The sequence below is a fragment of the Telopea speciosissima genome, chromosome 5 (assembly GCF_018873765.1).
Source record: "Telopea speciosissima isolate NSW1024214 ecotype Mountain lineage chromosome 5, Tspe_v1, whole genome shotgun sequence".
NCBI lineage: Eukaryota > Viridiplantae > Streptophyta > Magnoliopsida > Proteales > Proteaceae > Telopea > Telopea speciosissima.
The window spans coordinates 5,497,924-5,518,671 of record NC_057920.1 but is presented as its reverse complement, the minus strand read 5'-3'; the positions used below and the strand labels follow the sequence as shown (position 1 = coordinate 5,518,671).

The window sequence follows — 20,748 nt, the reverse complement described above, 5'->3', positions numbered from 1 at the left end:
CAATCGAGGGTTCTCGGTGTAAGGTAGGTTGTAGCCTAACCGTCATCCGACTAGAACCGATCAAATACTGTGACCAATCGATAACCAATTGTTTCTATCCCACCAATTAGCTCATTTAAGTCCATTTAAGATAACCAATTGTTTCTATCCCACCAATTAGCTCATTTAAGTCCATTTAAGAACCATTTATAGTTTGAATAGTCAATTAGCCTATTGAAAACCCTATTACCTTGAGCTTGATTATGAACCAATAACTGACAGACTGAATAGAAGCATGGTCATGGCCTGGCCTACAAGACCCGATTACCTAAATAAACAGATACGGTGTACGACTTTAAATTGATGGGGACTGATTAGATACATCAGAAACCGACCAAGCTCGAGTGGCCGATCGATTAACACAATGACACCCCTACTTTGTACTATGTGAAGAGACTATATCTTTTGATTATTTATTATTGTTTGCTTATATGGATAAGATTTTACACTCCAAAGTATAAAAACCTTTTGTCAACGATAGATTATGATTTTGACATAATGGCTGCCTCTCTAACCTTCTCTTCCAATGTTAAATCCATCTATAGATTTACTAGTTGTTCTTAGTCTGTGGACCAGAAGTATCTAAACCACTTCCAAGAGCCATTTTGGTCTTGAATGGACTTGCCCAACGCAACCCATTCGTTACAAGTAAGCCCACCAAGATTGACACAAGACAAAAATGAGAACCAGCCATTGAATTCTTCTAGGAATGACAAAAGGTGAGATATGCTCTTCCACGCGTGAAAAAGAAGACAAAAGGTGGGATGTGGTCCTTCAAGCATAACGATCAAGTTTCTTGAAAAATGGAGCTTTTCAAGATTCGAAATCTCGAATTGGTGAAGTTCTTCAAGACTTCAAGAGGAACACAAGTTTAACCCTAAACAAAACCAAATCTTGGAGGATATTTTGTAGTTGCCTTCTAGTTTTGAATCTTGTACCCTCAAGTCTTCCTGGCTAAGAGGGCTCTGTCGATGACGTGTACAATAGTTGATTAATTTTGATCTATTAATTCATGAGATGTGTTTGTTAGGGTTTTAAAGTTTAAGCACAAGGTTGCTTAAAGCAATATACCCTGAATATCAAGTTTGGAATAAACAAGTTGCTGCCTCCAGCTATTATTTATAGGAAAGACTAGGGTTTGAGGTTAGATGGGTTCTTTCCAGTGGGACCCACCACAACCTGATTACTTGTTCAAGTAGATTTATGTTAGAACATATATTAGAGTTATAGAATATACCCAATAGTGTTATCCCCCGATCATGTGTTCTCCATGTCTCCTATGAATAAAATCTTTATCTACCAAAATAAAATAAAATTTAAAGAGATAAAACTCCTAATGTTATTTGGGCCTCAGGCCTACATAAAAATAAAGAAGAAAGACAGATGGGCTTGGACTGATCCATTACAAAGAATAAAAGCCCCTAAATCTTAACCCAATTGCAATAAACCCACAAATTGAAAATAGAAGTATATAGGAAAATAGCATTTGATGCATTGCATGAAAAATCGTCTTGGTTTGAGCTTGGGCCTAATCGAGCCAAGCAAGCTTTTGGGTAGTCTGGCTAATATAGATGATTAAAAGTAGGGTCAGATCAGAACCGACCGGTTTGGTGCATGTGGAAGGATTTTCACACTTGACCTCCTGTTTAAATATAAGATCAATCACTATGCCAATTAAGCTATTACTATTGTATACTATTTTTTTTTTTTCTGGATTTTTTAAATATTACTTAATTTAATTTTTTTATATTCTTTTTTCAGCAAATTGCGGTTTGACCGGTTTGAGTCACTCAACCAGTCAAAACTAGAACCCGGTCCTTTCTCAGTTTACCCTGTTTACATGCGAAATAAGTTTACGAGTTTTGAGGTAGGGGATGAAAAAAAAAAAAACATAGAAGCACCGAGTTTCTATCTAATCGAATTCAACGCTCAGATGTGGTGGTTTAAGAGGTTCTTTCTTGTCCAAGAAAAAAGGAAATATAAATTCAGACTTCTTTCCCTTCCCCTATTTCTGTACCACCTAACAAAAGAGGTAAAACAAAAAGGATTAAACATGTGAAACCCATCTGAATCGGTATTGGGGAAAAAAAGCTTTAAAATGATGCAAAGCCCACCTGATTTGACATGAGTTGGGCGGTCAGGCGAATGTAACCCAAATTTCGACGGGGCTTGAGGTTTTTTCCAGCCCAACCAGTCTGCCCAAGTTGTAATCCTTAAGGTACCGCAAGGAGATGAACAAGTCTCTTTGTCACTCCACAGATTTTATTACCCTAAGTCCCTAAACAAGGATAGGTTGAGAAAGTGCTCATGAATGAAAAACGAAAGGAAAATAATAAAGGCCATTTTTGGAAATTGAGTCATACCCGTTGTGTGAACGATACCTGGTACATCCTCGAGGTACAATTTCTTTCCTTATATCTAGGGATGTAAACAGATTGGATTCGGCTCATGTTATATCAGCATCCGCATTTGATTAGTTTTTGGACAGATTCGGATAGAGCTAAGCGGATATGAATCGAATATTTTATCCGTTTATATGTAAATTTAGCTTTTCGGATAGCTGTATCCATATCCATTTAACTTTCGGACGAATTCAGATAGTGCTAAACGGATACAGACAGAGATACAAAAACGGATTTCGACTATTCGTTTACATCCCTACTTATATCCTTGCATTTTTTCTTCAGAGATTTTTCAATCCTTTGCTTTGGAACATCGAGAAAATCCCAAGTTCAATACTTGTAGTGAGAGACAAAACAAGATAAAACACAATTAGATGTATTTTGAAACTTCACTAATCTTAAAAAGTAATTTAAAAATCAACACCTTCCCAATTCCTAACAGGGTGAGTAATAAAAATTCGTAACAAAATCGGGCATCACTGATTCTCCCTCAGTTTTTTTGGAATCTGGAAGATTTGCTAGTGTTTTTTTTTTTTTCTTTTTAGAAAATCATTAGATGTGACATGTGTCCATCATACATGTTACTCAAAGTGGCTTGGATCGCAATCAAAGCTACCTAATCCTGATTTGAATCGTCAGATTCTCCCAATTGAATCCCAATTTGGGTAATTAATCTAAACAATTTAAAATAATTAAATTAATAAGTATCTAATTAAATAAACGAAAGAGGGAAGAGAGAGAAAATTATATATTTTGGCCAACGAGACCTTGCAGAATCCACGGCAAAATTCCGATCGAGAGGTAATTTTGGTAATTTACTTTTTGGACTTTTCTAAGATTTTCTAGGATCTCTCTTCTCTTTTGATTTTCAGGGATTTTCCAGTTTCTGTTTTTTTTAACTTATGGGGAGAAGAGCTATTCATAGTAAAATCTTGGGTTCAGGGGCAAAATGGTCAAAATAAAAAAAAGAGGGGTTGGCGCCACAATGTGTAGGCCCAAAATGCCTAGAAGACCCTAAATTTTAGGATTCCGCATATCAATTTTCAGACGACGACGATAACTTTTGAGCCGATCATCCGATTTTTCCCGAGCCACTAATACTCGAAAGGTCTATCCGAGAACAATTCAATGATGTGGAGATCATATGCAAATTATATCAAGAATATAATCAAAATTACATTCAAAATCAAAGAATTTGTCGAATGATAATTTTCACGAATAATGGCCAAACGTTATCGTCTAAACATCAAATGCTAGATGCAGCCTTAAAATGATAAAATCAACATATCTTAAAAGTTTTCATTCAATTCTGATAAGGTTTGGACACCCAAGTCACTCCAAGGGCAAAATGGACATTTGTGTCGTACTAACTCTAGAGCCATGTTAGAGTCATGTTATCACTGTCTCAAGGATCTTTTAGGGTGAAAAATTCAATCTCTACACCGGTACCAATTGAAACACAACTTATAATATATATTTATATATAAGGTATTGTAGCGTAGGTGTCATACACCATGGCATGGATCTTTTTCCCATAAATATAATAATATAGGAGAAATGAACGCTACTTGGTCATATGACCCCTACGCCTAGACACAAATGGCCCCACACAACCAGTTAGTATTCTCTGACCCGATAATATATTATAGAGAATCCTAAAAGCCTGCACGTACATGCTGATCAATAGGATCGCAGGTGCAAACATTGCCTTAATTGACATTTTCACATTTTTATGAGGGCTACGTCGTACTTTCGTATACTTCTGACTCTACATGCAGAGCCACGCTAGTCACATGACCAGGTTTTTCCTCTATATCATATATCGATATTTTATGCCTAAAATCCCGTGTGTGCCTCCATTATTTTACAATTAGATCCACCGACAACAAACATAAAATTATACATTGAAGGGAAAGAAGAATAAAAAACTGCCCCGCATTGCCCCATTAGTCCATTATAGTCTCAATTATTTTTCCTTTTCTTTCAATCATTCATTGTAACCAAAAAACAAAATCATTTTTATATTCTAAATTGCCCACCACACACCAGAGTTAAAACTGGCCCCCACTTGCCACTTTACTGACTTACAGGCTTACAGCCTGTCTCCCGTCTTCATCGTTGTCTATTATTAACCCCAAATCTATTATCTAATTACTCTTAGATTACATGTATACTCCCAAAAATACCCCCAACTTAATCGCCTAACCTAATAATACCCTAATCCAATCTAATCCTTAAAAAAGTAAAAACCAACTAATCTCTTTTATATTCTCTCTCATTCCCCCTCTAGACTCTTCGTCTGCCTATCTCCACCCCCTTCTCAATCGAGCCCTTAACAGGTTTTGGACCGTTGGAAGAGGATTTTGATTGCATTTCAGTATGAGACATTGATAGTGGTCAACGTTACGTCTTGATCTATCTATCTATCTATCTATCTATCTATCCAACATTTAAAGCGGTACCCACCACCATATAAAGCCTATAAACCCTGGATGGAGTCGCTTCTAAGAACAAGAACACACCTAACCACCACTCCAGAGGGTGAGAGAGAGAGAGAGGTAGGGAGGGAGGTATGGAGTCGGTTCTAAGACCAGCCTTTTCAACTTTTTTCTCTGTCAATGTACACATCTCATGAAAGAGGTAAGATACTAAACTGTTTTACTGTAATTTCTGTAGAAATTTTCTATCATGAAATCGACTTCTAAAGCTACTTTGTCTTGGTTTATTATTGGGGCCAGCCATTATTTCTTCTTCTTTTTCTATTTATTCGAAGGTTTTTAGCCACCACTCACCAACACACACAGAGAGAGAGGGAAAGATAGAAAGAGAAACTGAAAGAGAAAGAAAGAGATATGGAGGCGCTTCTAACACCAGCCTTTTCAACCTTTTCTCTCCCAATGTGCCCACCTCTTGAGAGAGGTAAGATATTATATATACTGTTTTACTGTAATTTCTGTAGAAATTAAACCCATTTTTCAATCATGGAATCGACTTTTAAATCTACTTTGTCTTTCTTTATGAAACCACTGCATTCCCCCCCCCCCCTTTTTTGTAGGTTACTTCACAACTAACTCTATATGCTTCACTGCTAGAAGAAGTAAGTAATTATTTTTCCTTTCTTTCCTATTTTTCTTCGTATTGGTATTTGGAAAATCAACGCTGCGTGGTCATGTGATTCCTAGACATAGGAGCACATGAAATTATTTTACTGCCCCTTATGAAATTTTAAAAAAAAAAATTCATCTATGTTGATACCCATGTGCGTATTCTCTCATTCATCCCAAGTTTGGAGGGAGGGGAGTTGAATATTCATGACTCACTCACAACCGTTCAGATGGAATATTCCCTGCAACATGGATTCCATTTGAACGACTGTGAGTCATTCACGTACGTGCGTGACCAAATGAGGAAAAACTACGCCAGCAATGTGAATTCAAAAATGCATTCCATTTTGTCAACAATGTATCACACCCACATCATTTTATGCATTTATTCCTATTCGTGATCATCGATTGTATTCTCTCTCTCTCCCCCACACTAAAATGATTATTGGAAAGAATGAAATGGCAATCATTGATTTCTTTGATAAAAGAAAGATATTGGTAGACGACTAGAAGCACTTTAATTTCAATTTTAATTCACAAGCTTAAACTTCTACAACTCATGCATCATGAAATTAAAGAGAAAGATTGAGAGTCACCTTCAAAGATTTTCTATTGTAAAAGAAATAAGGAGGAAAAAATGAAAAATTTTCAAATCTAAAAATGATATTTTTTTAATCATTACCTAACATGATTGTATAAATTACTTAAATTTATTATCATATTTGGTAATGATATTTTTTAGTTATAATCTTTATTAATAGTCAAATATGAAAAGATTTGGAATTGGTGGCGTACTCATGTGGGGTATGATTACAAAAATTTCTGTATTAGATTTGCAAATTTCACTTCTCTTCCATTCAATTTCCTTTGCAACCGAACCGAGCCCGACCTTTCCTAAGCTTTCTCTACAAAAATTAATGTTGGCTCTGGCTGTAGGTGGAAACTTAGTTAGTAAGTTCGCATATAATACACGTATTATATGTGTATCTGAACGTTTAATTCAAAAAAACATATTTTACCATATATTTCCGTATATATGGTAAAATACTTGTTGTTTAAGTGCACCCGTATTATGTACGTATTAAACATGAATTAAACACATTTAATATTTTTTAATTTAAGTTTAGTTTTGTTAAAAAAAAAAAACTCAAAACTTAAAGAAGAAAAAACGCAAAACAAAATCCTCGCATAATACGATTTTGGTCTTCTTCTCTTTGAACCCTAGCCGTCGACTGCCCCCATTCCATTCATCTTCTTCATCTCCGTTCTCATTTCAGCTCAAGTGGCCAATTAATTGTAGCTTGGTAAATTGGTGATTGCTGAGGCAAATGAACTTCTATTGGTGATGTTAGTTCATCTTAGAGATGAGTTCATTGATGTGAGCTCATCTTAGAGATGAATTCTAGAACACATTATTCTTATTTTTTTTTCTTCCATGTCAGGTGAGATACTTTTATTGATATTTTGATTTGTTAAATGATAATCTTATGAGATGTAATAGGGGATATAATATTGTGTTTATTTTAGTTGTGAGGTTTCTTTTTGATAAAATCATTGTCTATATGCTATTATTTTGTTTATTAGATGGTGCATGTCTATTACATAGTGAACATATGCCCGTATTTTTGCTTATAGAGCGGCCGTATTAAACATATATTGTATTATTGCCGTATGCCTTTTATTACACCAGATTTTTGAAAAGTATTATTGTCGTCTAGTCTGTTTAATTGCCGAACGTATCCATTCCCGTTCAATTGCCGTTCCCGAACTTACTAACTAAGGGTGGAAATAGTAAAGAGGTGGGAAAGGTTTTGATTAAGACTTTTAAAAGGATCTCTTTTTTGGTTCAAATGCAAATGCAAATATGCATTACCAACTATAGTTAGATGCACAACATTTAAATTTTCTTTAAATAGTGAATATATCTCATTTTCCTTATCACCCTTTTTTTATACACTTATCAAAAAAAAAAAAATCATTTATTTCCTGTCTTTGACTTTCATACCAAATGGTTTTTTTATTATTATTATTAATATTTTTAGACAAGTATTATGAACCTTTCACATTTGTGTTCTTCCATTTCAAGTTCCAGAGAGTAATCTTCATGGTATCCATAGAAAATGGAATGTCAAGCAAAGCCACCAACTTTCAGCATTATCCAATGAGAAGCTTCCCAATGATAATTTTATATTAGAGAATGAGCTTTCACCAAAACATGAGGATCATTATGTAAGACTTCTGCAGAAATTGAAAGCATTCTATCAATTTTGCCGGCCTTACACTATCATAGCAAATGTAAGTATATTAGTTTTAATCACATTGAAGTTGACTATCATTTTAAATTTAATTTTGGGAGTGAATTCCATCACACTTTCCCTTTTAAAAATTGTGGGCCGCACATATTCTTCCTCTCTCGTCCATTAAGAACTCATATCTATTTTCGAATCCAAAACTCTCCCCTCTTATGGGCTCGAAATTGCACACTGGCATAATAGCAAACCCTCCCCGGCTCCTTTTAACTTTTTAGTATAATAGAAATGTTAATTATAATTTTGAATTATCAGATTGTGGGAATATCATCAGTTTCTCTTCTGCCAATAGAATCAATTGCTGATCTTACTCCAACATTCTTTATGGGATATTTGAAGGTGAGAATGACATAAGGGTAAGCAAGGAAAAATAATATATACTTTCCTACTTAATAATTGGTATTCCTACTAAAATCATTATTATTGTTTTAGGTATTGGTGGTTTCAACATTAAATCTCATTTATATAAATGGAGTGAATCAGCTATTTGATATTGAAATTGACAAGGTACATCATATCTTGTACATCAAAAGAACATTTTATGTATATTAATTAAAGAAACTTATAAATTAAAGAAGCTAATTATTATAACCATGTTGCCATCTTATGCAAACCAGGTTAATAAGCCATATCTTCCTTTAGCTTCTGAAGAGTTCTCAACTAGAGATGCTGTGGCCATCTCTTTGTTAGCTACCACACTGGTATACACTCATCGTAAGCTCTTATTTATTTATAGGGCTCATGTTCTCTATGCGTCTAGACACATGGGTCTGCCACTCAAGGAGGGAGGGTGGTCATTGTTCCCACCCCCATGTGTCTGGGCACAGCCTGCGCCCCCGGCATAGAGAACATTCTCCGTTACTTATAAATTTAAAGTTTAGCTCTAAAAAAGGCTTGTAATCTTCAAATACTTTCAAATGTAATTATGAATACTTTGAAATGATTTCATGCAAATATGACTAAAATTTTCTGATCTTTGTTTTTTTTGTCTTTTTCGCAGAGTATTGGACTGGGATTATTGTTTAAATCTCCACCACTTCTTTGGTCTGCAGTTATTAGCTGTCTTGGGGGGTCTGCATATTCTATTAATGTATCTCCTCTACAACTTTTTTTTTTTTTAATTCCTTTAGTTTACTAAAGCCGTTGCTTGTTTAGGGTTGAAGTAGTTAGAAATAAAATAATCAAGTAAAGGACTTAGATAAAAAAGAATATAAAGCACAAAATAAAATATAATAATATTTATATAAGATTAAAGAGAGATATTCTACCAAAAAATAGATTAAAGAAAGATATTTGATAATAAACGATGGACAGAGTTTCCCTTCACCCACGGTGAATGGGATCCCATTCAACGAGGGGTGTGAGAGGATGGGAATGGGTATCAGGAAGGTATTTTGGAACATAATAAAACCCTAGGATAGTGGTGAACCGTCTTCTTTAATTTGTAGTTGAATTGAAAAGATACTATCTACCACAAAAAAAAAAAAAAAAAAAAAAAAAAGAATTGAAAGGATACTATAAAGAAGAAGGGCATGAGATCTCTACTTGGCTACATGATCTCTACACCAGCGTATGGGCCAATGGGAGAGCACAACTCAGTATCGACCCAAGGGGCAAGGGCATCATTTCATGGTGCCTGTTACAGGGCATAGAGGGTGTGACCAAGTAGGAAAGATATTGATAATAAACATTTAAAAAAAAATATATTGTATACATCCTAAGGTTTTAATTATTTATCACAAGCATCCTCTTAATAATTTACAATGGAGAGACAAAAAAAAGAAAAGCCCACCCGCAATTAACCTCTCCAGACTTGCATGCCCCAAACCAAAGCTAAAATCTCAGGCCCAGGCCTGCTCAAACATGGGCTGGGTTTAGGAAAATTTTCTCATAATTTTTTTTGGATATTAATATTATCTTGGCCAGTTACTAGGGGTTATTATCGACCAGATGGATATACTTTTCATTCACTCATGGTCTAGGAAAACTTTCTCCTTCATTCTTGTAATTTTTAATACATTATATTTACTTTTGTATTAGCTTTTCAGCAGGAAACAAAGTTAATGATGTAGATAAAGATAAAATAATGTCATATTTGAATTTAGCGTGTTATTGATTTAGCTGATTTGCTTTTTTCTTTTCTTTATAGCTTCCCTTTCTTAGATGGAAAAGATTTCCTTCAATTTATATACCAAGCATGATATTGTGGTGTGCTCTGGGTTTTCAAATCCCTTGTTTTATACATATCCAGGTACGGAAAAATTTTACATGCTAAATGAAATTTAGGCTGTGTTTGGTTAACTAACCATTCTTAATCGAGGATTAGCTTGGTCCTATGTAATTCCATCACATTGGATCTACTTCCCAATCAACATAATAGGATCATATAGAACTAAGCTAATCCACAAGTAATTTCATTATAGTATGTCTACAACTCTCATATATGTATCCATTTAGATTTTTATAAATATAGTTATGACATTAACTAACAACTTGCAGAAATATGTACTTGGGAGACCAACCTTTATTACAAAATCGTTAATATTTCAAATGCTGATTATGCCCTTGGGCTGCATTCCCCAAATGATGTTAAAGGTAAATGCTCTATCATATTAGTTTAAGCATGAATTTTACTAGTACCGTTAAAAAAAAAATTTGTTGGGGGAAAATTCTATCATTCCATTCAACTAACGTACATTCTAGTTACTCAAACTTCCCTATCAGAAGTTCCATATCTGATTCCCCCAAAAAAGTGAATTCTTATCGCTGTTATTTTTTTTTTTAAATAACCTTGAATCTTCAGGAGAAGGTTATTAACTCTCTATTGTAAATCTCCCAGCAGGGGGCCTTTTATGGGGTAAGGCGATGGGGGCTTAAGTCTCCCTAAGGTAGTGATTTTTATCCCAATTTCGAAGGTGGAAATGTAAGATATGAGAGAGATCAAGGCTGTGTTTAAAATGCATTCTAGGTCGATTTCGCATTCTTGAGTGATAAAAATAGTTGTTTTCTATCGTATGAGAATATGAAAACCTGGAATACCAAACACAGTCCAAATCTCTGTGGAACCCAAGTCATAGCTTCCCACAAACCGTTTTCTCAAATTCCAACAACAAAGCTATACCCTAAACCCTATACCCTATACCCTATACCCTAAACCTTATATCCTAAACCTATACCCTAAACCCTTACCCTATACTCTATTGAGCTGGTAGAAGACTACATGCACTCAATTTTGTCTAGCTAATCTGACATTGTTCAGCAGGAGGTTGTGCGTACTGATCATATGTGAAAGGCTTAAGAGTGAGCTATGGGTTTCGTTATAGACTTGTATGCGTTTAAGTGAGTCCCATTTGACACTTTCAACTGTAAGAAGATAAGTTGGTCTAGTTGGTAGCAAGATTATCCCAATACCTTGCCGTATATGACTATTTCTATGAACTCAACTGATGATGGCCTTACTTTTTTTTTCAAACAAGATTAAGTGTGTTTTACCATCAAACACCTACCATCATAAATGCTTACAAGTGATGGAGCAATTCGCAAAATAACCCATTTATAACCCAATAGCAAAGCTAAAATTTTGTATTTTCTATAGATTTTTAACTATAATTTGTTGATAAATCATTGAATTATTAATTTTTTTAACCTTTTAGGCTATTCAAAAAGAGTTTCCAACTCGTTAGAAATCATTTCTATTGGGGTTGGATGTGTCTTGTATTCTTTGGGCCCACATAATTATTATTGGACTTGTATTTTTAATTGGGTCGGATTTTGGGTCCATTACGTGTACAACATAAAATTGTAATTGTGTGGAGATTAGGGTTTTATGGTTTTTTATATATTGTCTCTGTGGGAAAAACCCTAGACACAAACAACGGAGATCACAAGGTGAGACGGAGAGTGATGTACAGAGTTTTTTGGCTTAATGAAAAAATAGTTGGTTCTCTTAGGTGGAGGTAGGCATTCATGTCGAACAACGTTAAATTCCTCATATTGTTTGTGATTGTTTATTTAATTGATTTTTAGTGATCTCAATAAAAGTCATTGCTCATTTTTTATTAGCCAAACTCGAGGATTCAAGGCTGCCCTTGAAAATTTTTATTAACATTAGAAGAATAAAAAAAAACAATGGGGTAGGGAAGAGGGGAAAGAGGGGACATATCACCCTAACAAATGCTATTCTTTTATTTTTTATGTTCCTTTTTTGGCACTTGTAGACAATGGATGGTGGTTACTTGATCTTTTGCTCATTTTTTTTAATTATCATAGAAGAAATAGATTATAAACTTTTACAGAGAAAAAGTTGGGGCTCCTGCAATTTCTATTTTAAAAAGGAAATAATGGTAGAATGGAAAGATTTAAAATTTGGCCCATTTGATCCAATAGATTTAAATATTGATTGGAAATGTTGTAAACTAAATACTTAATTTTCATTATTGTCCCTCAATTCAAATATAATTTTTTTTTGAAACTTCAATCAAAAGTGCATAATTGCTAGATTTAAACTTTTGACTTAGGTGGAATAAAGAGGGAAGTGTTTGCTTTGTAAATAAAACAAAAAAATTTAATCATTCAACCATTTTAAAATAGAAAAATGACTCATAAATAATATATACTAGATTATTATTCAATTATTGTGTAAATTCTTTGATGGTTGTCTTATATCTTATATCATAATCACACTTGTCGTAATTAACACAGGACATTTCAGATACGGATGGAGATAGAAAAAATGGCATTGAAACCATCAGCACCCAAATTGGTGAAGAAAGAGTTAGTCAAAGATTTCTCCTCTAATACTATTATAAATAAATATGTTTATTGCTTTCATGCTGAAGGATGAGCATAAGATTGATGTGTGTTAGAAAGTCTTTATCTTTATGTAGTTAGTATGCCTTGATTAATTTGTTCCATACATTTTAATTTGGTTCACTAGACCAAAACTTATAATCTCTAATGTCTAAGTGATTCTATAATTCATAGTCAACCTAGTAAAAATAGTGCTACACATTTAACGTTCATTCACATTGCTATTAATAAATAGAATGTTTGTTGTGTGTGAAGAAAATTTTAAGGGATAATGTTGTCAGACAACCATGTTGACAAAAATATTATTATTTAACCTTTCCTTTCCTTTTTTTGTTTTGTATCTCAAAAATAAAATTTAAACCTCATTTAATCAACAAAATATATCGTATTTCTATCTTCATGAACTATTAATTAATCGATTCTACCAAAAAAAAAAAAAAGAACTATTAATTAATATGAATTGGTTTTTTAAGAAAAAATATATAATATATTTTCTTAATACAATTCTATCGATCAAAAAAATGTTTTTTCCATCATTATTGTTCATCTTGTTGTAATGTTTCAATAATAGCTTCAAGTAATGTACACAAGTAAACCAAGTTTTTTTCCTCATTACTCGTGTATTTAATGGAACAGGCATTTGATATTGCTATCAAAATCCTATTAGTAGGATATGGTTTTGCTATGGTAGTAGGGGCTTCATCATCACTTTGGTTTGGCAAGCTTATAGCAGTATGCAAATTTTCCCTACAACTTTCATCCGTTTTGTTACATTCTTGTATTCAAAGAATTACATTTGTCTCACATAAGAATGTTTTTATGTAATCTCTAACTTCTTCACATGTAGATATTTGGTCACCTTGTACTTGCGTTAGCGATTTGGAACCGTTCCCAAAATACTGATCCCAAAAATCCACCGGCAACTCAATCCTTTTATATGTTCTTTTTTAAGGTATGTCACATTGGCTTTAGAAACCATTTTATTTTAATAGAATGCACTAAGATGGTTTGTGAGCTAAAAATCACATCAAAAGTTCCAATAAGCTACATATTTATGGGGGTTAAATTAATGACTTTTTGGTTCAAAAGTTAAGAATCTAATATAAAGTTATCCTTGCTCAACAAATAAGATCATCTTATAGTAATGCTATGTCACAAAATTAATGTTATGTTATAGCATAGAATCTCCATTTGTTCCTAAATGACTACCTAGTTTGGGATTTTTCATTATCCCAAAATGGTATTCATTACAATAATTTAATGCATGAATTTTGATTGCTTTTGTATTTAACACATTATCACATTAATAAGAGTTTGCAATCTAATTTTCCTATGAGAAAACTTTGAAAATTATCTGAAGAAGTGTGGAATCGGTGTACTAATAATAATTTTTCAATTTAATGATTTTTTAGAGTATAAAAGGAGTACATAATAAAGCAATAAGAAGATAAAAGAAACTCATTATTTTGTGTTTTAGTGCATTTCGATAGACATAAGGATTTATCTATATACATGTTACCATTGTGATACTCTTTTTTTCAGGTAACATCTCTTGAGTACCTCCTCATCCACTGTTATCGTTGAGAAGAACGTCAAATGGTTACAAGAGCAACATAAGATGTTAAGTTCGCAAATGGATCTAATAATACTAATACTTTTTTTTTTTTTTTTTCTTTTGGTAGTATGAATGTACTACTGAAGTTCTATTGGTAATGAAAATAATTAAAACCAAACCAACCCCCAACCCCCCCCCCCCCCCTCAAAAAAAAAAAAGAAGCCAAAACCCTATGTATAGTATAACTTTGTTTTTTCCAACCTCGAAACTTTATGGCCCTAGATAGACCTCAAAATGTTATTAGTAGTAGAGTATTATCACCTAATTCAGGGTAGAGAGGGTAGCCCTTACGAAGTTCCAATGTGAAATAGAATCCTCTCCTAGTCCAAATACCAAGTTAGTTAATATCAATATTATATTCTATTGGACCGTATATGTGGCAACCAAAGAGGGGGTGAATTGGATTTTGATGATGTTCCCCCCCCTCCCTTCATTCTTTTTTGTTTAACACAAGGAATATGTGGAATTGCGGAAACAACAATCAAACTGCAAAGAGACAAGATGTTTTATAGTGGTTCAGTCCCCTTACCTACTTCCACTACCAAGCGCAACACAAGCACATGGATTTGCACTATTTGTATTGGTATTCTAGTGGTGCCAATGAAACCTTTACATATTGTTTTCGTGGGTTCATAACTGACCCAAGTGTTTTCACATGCTCACACTCAACCCTTTGTGGAGTTGTTTTCCATTGTCACAATTTCAACCCAAAGGTTTTCTCGGCTCACTATCAAATCATTGTTTTAGAGGATCATGATCAACCCAATTGTTTTTGAGAATCACAACCAAACCTACGCGTTTCAAAGTTCACCCCTAACTTTGCAATTCACTTGAGAGTTCTTTAATTTATTTGTAAACTCAATTACAATATCCTTCTTTGTAGTGTGGATCATAGTTAGTAAATCAGCGTAGATCCAAATGTTTAATTAAAAAACTCATCGTATTACATATAAGTCGTTGAAGTAGGATATATACGCAGACTTTAAGGGTTGAAGTATTATACACGTTTAAACTGCGTATAATACACATATAACACTTTTAGTTTTTTTTTTTTTTTTTTTTTAACCTATAGTCTAAATTCTAAAACCAATCAACGGATACCAATTACCAAACCCCAGCCCCAAACCATCGTCCCTCTCTCAAGAATACCAAACTCCAGCGGCTGTGGTTCTTCTCCATTCTTCTCCGTCTGTTCTTCCTCTTCTTCTGGCGACTGTGGTTCTTCAACCATGCGATTGCAGGGGCAGATTGCAGCAACTTATGGTAATTGCCTGAAACCCTTTCCCCTCCCCTGATTCTTGAATACAAAAACCCTTTGCCGGATTCGATTGTGATACAAAGAAAAATGACAAATTTTTTTAATTAACTCTTGGTTCCAAGCCCTCTCACGGATACCAAATCCCAACGGTTGTGGTTCTTCTCCATTCTTCTCCGCCACTCCTTCCTCTTCTTATTCCGGCGACTATGGTTCTTTAGGCTAGCAATTTGCAATGGCAAATTGCAATGGCTTAAGGTATTTGCCTGAAACCTTTTCCCCTCCCCTAATTTTTTAATGGAAAAACCCTTTCCCCTCCCCTGATTCTTGAATGCAAAAACCCTTTGCTGGATTCGACTGTAGTAGCCAAAAAAAAAAATTGATGGATTTTTTTAATTAACTCTTGGTCCATCTACTTATTTGAACTTTTTAATGACAAGGGTTCGTACCCATTTGATGCTTTCTGGCTCCAAACATATGTGGAAAGCAAAAAATTAATTAAGGAGTCAAAACTTTATTTGACATATCATAGTGTGGTATTTCATAATAAAAATGTTTCAAAATGTATTGGTGATAAATAAGCATTTACTCACGCATTCCGGTCATGGGAAACAATAACAATTTTATTTGATTTTGCACTCCAATGTATCCCAGAAACAATTTGATCATGTGGAAGAAAATGAAATACAATAAGCTAAGACACTGACAACTTCCAAATTGCACTTTCAGCCAAACTAAAAGTGAACCTACGTAAGATGTAACTACTAAGAACCACTAAGTTTACTTAATTATAAAACAAACCATCCTATTAAAAAAACATAAACTTTTGTGCAGAACATGTACCCTCTCCCATTTGTCTTCCAAGGATCTATTATTGTGTTTATTAGGTGTACATGCTTGTTGCATAGTGAATATAAGTATTTTTGCTCTTGAAATTTTACAGAGCAATCGTATTAAACACGTATTAACCACGTACTATATCATTGTTGTTTATGTTTTATTGCGCCGGATTTTTGAAAGTCCTATTGCCATACAGTCCATTTGATTGCCGTATGTATATAGTTACATATTATTGTCGGTCCTGAACTTATTAACTATGGGGCAGATTTACAAATCAAAGTACAACTCCAAAATTCCCCATAATATGATAAATATACAATTGAAAGCACAACATGAAATACCACTCATAGGTTGATGTTCCATTGAAGCATATTGCATTTGGTTCCTCCTGTCATGATCCCTTTGTAGATTCTTTTGTATATTCTTCCAAATACAACACATGGGTAATCTTGAGATCTCCAAGCAAAGCCTTCGTAGTCTCTCCAAAATCTCCTAAAGGGGTGTCCCAAAAGTTCTTCAAGAGACACCTCAAAAAATCTTCCAAGTGATCTATTTATAACTCCATCAAAAAGTGAACGTTGTCTAGCCATTATGCAGCTTTTTGAATGGTGCCATTAAACTCATATGGGTTTTAAAAGATTTTAAGATATGAAGTGTCTGATATCTTTATAGGCGTATTTAGAACTTGACACCTTCTTTTTATTATCCATTATCGTATTTTCAAAAGTCCTTTAAAACAAGTATAAAAGAGTTTTCCAAAATAAGTTGAACGTGATATATCAAAAGATGTTATCGTCAAGACCATTTTTCGAGTACGTGTGAAATGATATTATTACCAAAATGACAAAAAAGTAAGCTTACAAAGGAAGTTTCAAAATGCCCCTTTACTTTTTCTAAAAAAGTTTTGGTTATTGTGTCTCCCGCAAGGTTTGAACCGATAACCTCTATGATATTGCTTTTAGCAAAACATTTGTGTGAGAGAACTTTAATTGAGCCAACTTGAGTGAAGTTCATTGCAGTGGATATTAGGGTTGTGTGCCACATTGGCAAAGTTTTAAAGTAGATTAAAATTGAAATGATAGAGAATCAATCCGAATTTGAAAAAAAGGGAAAACTTAATAAATTTTTTATAATTATTTTCGTTACGTATATGTGAGAAACGAAAATAAACCAAACCAACCAATATCTAGAATGACCAAATCGATTCAATCGATGTTGAAAAGAAAGGAAAATTCTTTGGCAGACAAGGAAAGAAGAAGAAGGATATATCGTTAATGTAGAAAAATAATCATCTCGTTCAAAAAATACCTTTTTTCAGCCTACCTTCATTTTATGTAGTCAATTGATTCCATTTGAACGAGCAGTCCTACCAATTTCATTTGGAAGGGTTAATGGTAGATCCTGTTACAGCATCGATCGATCGAAACCGATCCTCATCTTATTGAACCGGCTTTGATTTGACCCAATTGAGACCGAAGATCGATTTAGCATCATCGAAATTCGAAACCTACCCACCGATTTGAAACTCGTAATAGGACTGCTTCCTGATTCTAGCCCGCCTACTTGCGTTTGGTAACTTTTCCTAAAATTAGAATCACCGACACGTTAAAATTCTTTGAGATTCCGTGCTTAGAACACTGTATAGTGAACGCCGTACGTATAGAAGTGCACTAAAGCAGCGTTGTACGCTACGTCGGCATAGTCTTAAAAGCATAATACTGCCTGCCTGTCTCGGGCATCTCGGCGGATTAGAAAAGCGGTGGTGAGTTCGAGAGACACACCGCTCTATAATATATTAATACATATGTGTGGACTGTGTTCGCGTCGCGAGGTAAGTGTAGAAAGGCTTCTCTGTTCGTTCTGAAAGGCGGGAAACTATTCAATCCGTTTCATTTATTATTTCGATTCCGCGATTCTCCTTCCAATCCTTCGTTTCCTCCTCTCGTTGCTGATCCTCGAACGGCTGTCGAGGTTAATGGATTCTGTACAACGCTGAGGTGAGCTTCTGAAGCGATGTTTCTTTTTTTTTTTTTTAATTTTTTTTCTTCCTGTACTTCTTTGTTGTTGCTTGCGTTAATTCAGGTGGAGATGACAAGTTAAGATATAATTTGTTCCGAGTGACCTAGCAATCTTGACTTCGATAATATCAGTTTTCTTTTTTGGTTTTGATAGCATGTTGTTAGTTATCTAGCCCTAGATCGTAGTAAATGGTCTTAGGGTAGCATTCGAGCTATGAACAATGTGGGTTTAAACTTTGAGAACTTGAAATGGGCAGCTTCTCGTCGAGCACGTGGAGTGGCTTGAGAATACGCATAGATGTTGTGCTGCGCATGCATTTAAACTTCATTTTTCGTACCTCCAAAGTGAAAATTCGAAATCGAACAGTGTTCGTGTCTCACTCTCATCTGAGTGGATCTAACTTGCAGAAAGTAGGATTATATTCACCCGAACCATAAGACTGGGAGGCCCAACAATTTTTTACTTGTTCCCGCTGCTGCTACTAGTCAATAGACCACCCATGGGTGCTTGATATTTTAGTGCATTTAACTTCGTAAAAGCAACTGGAGGTAGGAGCTTATTTTAAATTGTAGCTTATAACATTGAAACATTGAAACGTTCACCAACTCAAAACCCCAACCGCCCCCCCTCCCCCCCCTACCACCTAAAAAAAAACTTCACAATTTGATTAACTCCAATGAGAACCATCCATTCAAAGTTGTCACTGCCAGTCACAAACCCGTCACAAACCAAATGCCAACAAAGACTTTTTCTTGTATAGTTGAATGCTAAACAAGAGGAAATAGGATCACAGACCCACCGTCTGTGGTCTAGGATGTACTGAACTTGTTAAAAGCTTTTGTGAACATAAAGCTCACACGGGCACAGAAAACTTAGGTGAAATGAAATTTGACTTTTGGAGTGGGTTAGAATGGGTTTTGGATGAATGTAGAAGCAGCAGAGGGATTTGAATCGTCGGATTTCGATTTTATTTATTTCAATTTTTCACTTGGAAAAAGTAGATTTGATGATACAGATTGAGAGTGCACTGGGTTGATTTACTTTGATTGAATTTGCTCTCGTTTTGTCTTCATACTCTAGCATAGGGGCTGAAATTTGAAAGATTTCATAGAGGAGATGAGATGGGGCTGAAGGACGAAGACGGGAGAGAAAATTAGCTTTTGTACCCAACTCCCTCCATAAAATTACAGCCATGCCCTTCTACCTTCTCTTTAATACTCCTTTTTATTTCTTCTAACTGTATTTATATCATCTATGTACGAAGTGTACTTCTGTATTACAAAATATCTTCGTATATAATTAATTATTTATATAGAATTAACGTATCATACGGAAAGATATCTAATATGAATTTGCATCCATGGTCTCTTTTCTCTCTAAAAACCTTTATGGGGCTCTTGTAGTTTGTTGATTTTCCTCCTTCGTATTGGAATTCAAAGGCCATCTTCCATTAATTTTAATTTTCTCCTATCCATTCACAATGTACTGAGGATGATTCAAAGTCCGATTTGCCTCCATCAAAGTTATTTTCTGGGTTTAAATATAAATCTCTAGTATGATTTCTATGTACATTGTATCAAATTCGGAATTTTTCGAAATGATAATTATTTGCTATCAGCACTGAAAAAACTAATAGTTGTGTGCATTGAGAGATGATCAGGTTTATTTCATGTACATGAGTTTGCAACCCATCTAACTATTGCTTTTTCGTCTTGGATTTGTTTGTCTTTTTATCTTTCAATTGATAGCAATCATCATTCCTGTGTAGTGGTTTATATAGAATGGGTTATAAATTATCAGAAGTCTATTTGATCTTTCTTGCAGGAATCTCAGTTATATAACATCCAAATACATCACAACTTGCAGTGGTCTTTTACTTTGAGCAGGTGACACATTGTTATTGTCATCATCACCATTGCTGCTGCTTTGGTATACATATTTTCATTTAAAAAAATGAATTCTTCTGAAGCAAAAGTGTGTTTTGAAGTAAATGCTTCCAAGTGGTGGCACAACTGATGCTTACTAGGATGACGATGCTTGGATACATATATTGCAGGTGGAGCATATGGATGCTGCTTCTCCAGCAGGAAAGAACGGTGATACAAGGAAAAGCTCAAACCCCATTGAATTTACACCACAAGAAAACCGTCAACTTGGCTATGGACACATACAAAGTGAAAGTACACCGCAAGAAAATCGTCAACTTGGCTCTGAACAGTTACAAAATGAAAATACACCACAAGAAAGCCGTCAACTTGGCTCTGAACATGTACAAAGTGAGAGTACACCACAAGAAAACCATCAACTTGGCTCCGAATATATACGAAGTGTTTCTATGGAAACTCCGATGGTCCGA

General features: G+C 34.5%; 2 protein-coding genes and 1 long non-coding RNA gene across 3 annotated transcripts; all 3 read left to right on the top strand.

Moving 5' to 3' along the window:
- The first annotated feature begins 5,293 nt into the window (after positions 1-5,293).
- On the top strand, positions 5,294-9,970 carry LOC122661786 (homogentisate geranylgeranyltransferase-like). The gene is made up of 7 exons (XM_043857292.1): positions 5,294-5,360; positions 7,632-7,840; positions 8,110-8,193; positions 8,287-8,361; positions 8,472-8,555; positions 8,855-8,925; positions 9,895-9,970. The coding sequence occupies exons 1-7, from the start codon at positions 5,294-5,296 to the stop codon at positions 9,968-9,970; spliced, it is 666 nt and encodes a 221-aa protein (XP_043713227.1).
- Positions 9,971-9,993: 23 nt separating this feature from the next.
- Positions 9,994-14,247, top strand: LOC122661785 (coumarin 8-geranyltransferase 1b, chloroplastic-like). Its single transcript, XM_043857291.1, has 6 exons — positions 9,994-10,105; positions 10,354-10,449; positions 12,556-12,627; positions 13,300-13,395; positions 13,511-13,615; positions 14,206-14,247. The coding sequence occupies exons 1-6, from the start codon at positions 10,052-10,054 to the stop codon at positions 14,245-14,247; spliced, it is 465 nt and encodes a 154-aa protein (XP_043713226.1). The 5' UTR covers positions 9,994-10,051.
- Positions 14,248-18,329: 4,082 nt separating this feature from the next.
- LOC122661739 lies at positions 18,330-20,722 on the top strand. Its single transcript, XR_006332922.1, has 3 exons — positions 18,330-18,370; positions 20,217-20,278; positions 20,449-20,722. It is a non-coding gene; the product is annotated as an uncharacterized LOC122661739 (long non-coding RNA).
- The last annotated feature ends 26 nt before the right edge of the window (positions 20,723-20,748 follow it).